This window comes from Aegilops tauschii, chromosome 6 (assembly GCF_002575655.3).
Source record: "Aegilops tauschii subsp. strangulata cultivar AL8/78 chromosome 6, Aet v6.0, whole genome shotgun sequence".
Taxonomy (NCBI): domain Eukaryota; kingdom Viridiplantae; phylum Streptophyta; class Magnoliopsida; order Poales; family Poaceae; genus Aegilops; species Aegilops tauschii.
In genome coordinates this window covers 80,181,182-80,186,314 of record NC_053040.3, presented here as the reverse complement: position 1 = coordinate 80,186,314, position 5,133 = coordinate 80,181,182, and the positions used below count along the sequence as shown (strand labels likewise).

At 44.4% G+C, this 5,133-nt stretch overlaps 1 protein-coding gene across 1 annotated transcript; it reads left to right on the top strand.

Moving 5' to 3' along the window:
* Positions 1-1,065: 1,065 nt before the first annotated feature.
* LOC109739395 (receptor-like protein 2) lies at positions 1,066-4,046 on the top strand. The gene is made up of 4 exons (XM_073500625.1): positions 1,066-1,596; positions 1,730-3,153; positions 3,671-3,717; positions 3,802-4,046. Exons 1-4 carry the CDS (start codon positions 1,066-1,068, stop codon positions 4,044-4,046), a joined length of 2,247 nt encoding a protein of 748 aa, XP_073356726.1.
* Positions 4,047-5,133: the final 1,087 nt, after the last annotated feature.

Below are 5,133 nucleotides of genomic sequence, written 5' to 3'. Positions count from 1 at the left end.
CCCGTTGGGCTGGTGGGCAGTTGGGAAAAATCCAATTTTCTTGACCAAAAATTCTTTGTAGTGACAAGGACTACAAAGGGACAGAACAAAGGGGAGCAAGATCTGCTTCTTTCTTCCATGATTAAACCTCCGTTGATGCTTTACCTAGTCAAGGAACGACATAAGGTCCGGTTCATGCGTTCGACATAAGGACCAAAATTGGAATCCACAGTCTAGTCACGATGTGCTTTCTATCTTAACGTCGCAAAGAGGGGCCAATGCTAGGATTGTTTGGAGATGCGTTGGGGCGCTACTTTGGTCCCTTTGGACGGTTCGGAACAAAATTACGATAGAACACAAGTTTCCGGTCCACCCCGCTGATATCATCTTCAAATGTCATATTTTCCTTCAGGTATGGGCACCGCTGGGGAAGAAGCGTGACGTCGAACGCATGAACGAGACTATGGAGTTGATCAAGACGACCATGGTGAAGCCACGACAAGGGATGACGGCTTGATCATGAGACCTCTACTTTTAGCTAGCTTTTGTCTTGATGCTCCGCTTTTGCGCTATTGAACTTATGGTTGTGACCTTCTTAGCTTTATCCTGAGCCGTGGGCTCGATGACTGTTTTATTCGGTTTGTAAGACTTAATTTGTGTGGATCCCGCCTGGTGGCTTTATTAATTTAAAGCCGGACGTTCCTAGCGTCTATGTTTCAAAATGTCAGGGCAAGTAAACCAAGGCATGTTGTAGAAAGTCACAAAGGATTGAGTCAAGGATGACTAGAAAATCCACAATGCATTTCAGAAAGATTGCGCAATTGACTTATTGCAGAAAGGAACCAATAGTAAAACACAGAAACATCAGCGTGAACTACTTGGAAGCTGCCCGTTGGGCTGGTGGGCAGTTGGGAAAAATCCAATTTTCTTGACCAAAAATTCTTTGTAGTGACAAGGACTACCAAGGGACAGAACAAAGGGGAGCAAGATCTGCTTCTTTCTTCCATGATTAAACCACCGTTGATGCTTTACCTAGTCAAGGAACGACATAAGGTCCGGTTCCCGTGCTAGTCTCGCCAAAACACCATGCAGACACTCCATTTTTCCATCAAGACATACAGCAAGATATTGCACCATGGGTTTGCTCTTGTGCTGTTGATCTGCTTGGCCTCTCCTGCCAGTTCCTGCACGGAACAGGAGAAGGGCTCCCTTCTCCAGTTCCTCGCCGGGCTCTCACAGCACGGTGACCTCGCTGCGTCCTGGCAGCATGGCACGGATTGCTGCCAGTGGGAAGGGATCACCTGCAGTACGGATGAGATTGTTACGGATGTCTTGCTGGCTTCTAGGGGTCTTCAGGGGCACATCACTTCTTCCCTTGGGAACCTCCCTGGATTGCTACGCCTCAACCTGTCAAACAACCTGCTATCTGGTGGTCTACCGCAAGAACTGGTATCCTCCAGCAGCATCCTCAACCTTGACATCAGCTTTAACCGCCTCGAAGGAGACCTGCACGAGCTGTCATCTATGCCTGCCCGACCACTGAAGGTGCTGAACATCTCGAGCAATTTGTTTACAGGACAATTTCCACCCTCCACATGGGAGGCCATGACAGACCTGGTCACACTCAACTCCAGCAACAACAGCTTTACTGGGCAACTGCCAACTCATTTTTGCACCAGCTTTCCATCCTTGGCTGTGCTTGAGCTCTCCACCTGAACTAGGTAGCTGCACCATGCTCAGAATGCTCAAGGTTGGCCACAACAACCTCATCGGGACTCTCCCAGATGAACTCTTCGATGCTACCTCGTTAGAGTTCCTCTCTTTCCCCAGGAGTGGTTTACAAGGAACACTTGAAGACATGAATATTGCCAAACTCACCAATTTGGCTACCCTTGATCTAGGAGAGAACAACTTCAATGGCAAGATTCCGGAGTCTATAGGTCATCTCAAGAGATTGGAGGGGCTCCATTTGAACAATAATAACATGTATGGGCAGCTGCCATCAGCTTTGGCCAACTGCACAAATCTCATAATCATCGACCTCAGCTACAACAATTTCAACGGGCAACTCACCAAGGTCAATTTTTCCAACCTACGCAATCTCATGTCTTTAGATCTTATACAGAACAACTTCAATGGCACAATTCCAGAAAGTATCTACACTTGCATAAATCTAGTTGCACTGCGACTAGCTTACAATAATTTCCACGGCCAGCTAGCCAAAGGGCTCGGCAATCTGAAGTCCCTATCGTTCCTATCACTTTACTATAACAATCTTACAAACATAACACATGCACTTCAGATTCTTGGGAGCTCCAAAAACCTCACCACCCTTCTTATTGGGCGCAACTTCCAACATGAGACCATGCCAGTCGATGACATCATTGGCAGTTTTGAAAATCTTAGGTTTCTTGCTATAGGTAATTGCCCATTATCTGGAAAAATACCTTTCTGGATATCAAAGCTAGCAAATTTAGAGATACTAATATTGTCTAACAATCAACTCACCGGAACAATACCAGCCTGGATAAAAACTCTAAGCCATGTTTTCTATCTTGACATATCAAACAACAGCCTCATAGGGGAAATTCCAACAGCATTGATGGATATGCCAATGCTAAAGTCAGCAAACTCAAGGGTATTCATACTGCCTGTTTATCCAGCTCAAACACACCAATATCGCCAAGCCTTCGCTTTCCCAATATTGTTGGATCTAAGCAACAATAAGTTCACTGGTGAGATTCCCTTGGAGATTGGTCAGTTAAAATCCCTCCATTCACTTAATTTGAGCTTCAATGACTTAACAGGACAGATTCCGGGACCAATATTCAATCTCACAGACCTGCAGGTTCTAGACTTGTCGAACAACAATCTCACGGGTGCAATCCCAGCTACATTGAACAGCCTGCACTTCCTTGCAGTGTTTAATGTTTCTAACAATGATCTAGAAGGTCCTATTCCATTTGGAGGACAGTTTAACACATTTGGGTCTTCAAGCTTTGATGGGAATGCAAAACTCTGCGGGTCTATGCTCATTCACGAATGCGGTTCAGAAGAAGCACCTCCAGCCACTGTTATATTAACAAAACAAACTGATTACAAGGTAGCATTTGTGATTGCCTTCAGTGCGTTCTTTGGTGTAGGGGTGTTGTATGATCAGATAGTCCTGTCGAGGTATATTGGCTAGTACTACTCCTAGTTGGGTATCTGTTTATGTCAACTTCGTCCAGTAAATAAGCTTCTCCTCTAGGTACGATTCATAAACTCATAATTAGGTCTACATAATTTTCCAGGATTAAGGGTTATTGTATTTCTTGGATATGTACAAATATGTAATATGTGAGACAATTTAAACTGGAGCGGTATTGGTACAATATAAGTCGTCATTCTCGACTCTAAAGCGGTATTTGTAGTTCTTGCACTGAATAAAAGGAGAAGAAAATAGAAAAGTATTAATTCAGTATGCTACGCAAAACCACTCGTGTCCGTGTTGTCTTCATCAAGCACGAGTGCAGCTACAACTACAAGTGGTATCAAAACACCAGTTCGGTCCATGGCGGGCTCTGGTGGTTCACAGTTTCACACACTCCAGCCCACAAACTCGCTCTCGAGCTGGCGGGTCACGCAGCCTGGCGCCGGTTACAGGCCGATGCAGATCATCGCCATCTCCCGTTGCACATCACAACTGCAGTCCGACGTGCTGTGGCAGGCATGAACTGGTGGTGTGCAAAGGGAGTAGTGAGGGAAAGCAGCAGGGCTGCTCAATACCCAACGCTCACGCGCACCAGCTACAGACTGGGCGATGGTGATGTGTGGGTGCAGCTGCAGGCACAATGTCTTTGGTACACCATCGAGATGCTAATGATCACGACAATCAGTATGCACTGCTGCGGGCCGTGTCATCGAAGATGGTGCGAACACTCGTGGGGAAGTACACCGCCAAGGCAGCGTGGGACATTGTGAAAGAGGTGCGAAATCTTGGGCAGGGCAATGGAGGCACCACCGCGAGTTCAAGGAGCATCCGTTCCGAGATGGAGCGTCCATCGAGGACTTTGTGCCACACTTGACCACCATCGTCGAGTACCCGACACTACTAAATGATTCTATTACCGAGCACAATGTGGTGCTCAAGTTTCTGCGTGCCGTGCCGCGCAAGTACAGTCCGGTGGCAATGGCCATCGAGTCCTTTGTCGACGTGAATATGCTAACAACATATGACATGCTAACTTAGGAGTAATTAATTTACCAATAGCACAAATGCACATCAAATTATGTTTTCTACAGTAAGAATTTACATTTTATATCAATCATAATTATATAACTGGACACATCAAATTGTGTGTGTGTGTGTTCATGTACGTGCCAAGTAGCACTATCAACCCCTAAATTCGTAATTCGTAATGAACCAATAAGAAATTGGAGAATGGGGACAGCGTACCTCAAATTAGGATGTCCACGCACGCACATGTGCCCACTCAGCCTGTTTGGCAAACTAAGAGAAGGGGAACGGGAGTTTAACTCTAATTCCTTTTTCCCATCTCAATTACAACCCTCCCCCAGGTTATAGATATGTGGAATTTCTACACGTGAATTCTCCTTCCAGTTCCGTGTTGAATTCACACTCCACCTAAACAAACCAAGGAATAAAACTTTGTATGCCTCAAACTCCCATTCCCTCTCTCCAATGCCACCAAATCAAACATGCTGTTACGCGCGGAACTGGGCCGGCCCGCGTGTCAGATTATGTCTTTTTTTCTCAACAACCGGTTTTGTATTATTTCTATGTTTCTTCCTCCATTGTTCTTTTACTGGTTTTCTCTTGTTTGTTAATTTTTCCTTTGTATTTTAAAATTTTTCTTTTTCCTTTTTCAACGCAACACATATTTTCCAAATTCATGAACAATTTTGAATTAATGAAACATTTTTCAATTCCCAAACATTTTTGAAAGTGCCAACATATTATGAATTCACGAACATTTTTGAATTTGAGAACAATTTTTTATATCGCAAACATATCTGAATCCACTAACATTTATTCCAGGCCATTTTTGGAATTCCATGAAAAAAATCAAAATCAGAAACCATTTTTTTGAATGGGTGGATATTTTTTGAAACTCCTGAACATTTTCTGAAATTTGGGAACATGATATTTTT

Coding starts and splice junctions, on each gene's coding strand:
- LOC109739395 (XM_073500625.1), top strand. CDS start 1,066: ATGCAGACACTCCATTTTTCCATCAAGACATACAGCAAGATATTGCAC. Junction 3,154..3,670: donor GATCAGATAGTCCTGTCGAG/GTATATTGGCTA, acceptor TCACAACTGCAG/TCCGACGTGCTGTGGCAGGC. Junction 3,718..3,801: donor GGTGGTGTGCAAAGGGAGTA/GTGAGGGAAAGC, acceptor GTGTGGGTGCAG/CTGCAGGCACAATGTCTTTG.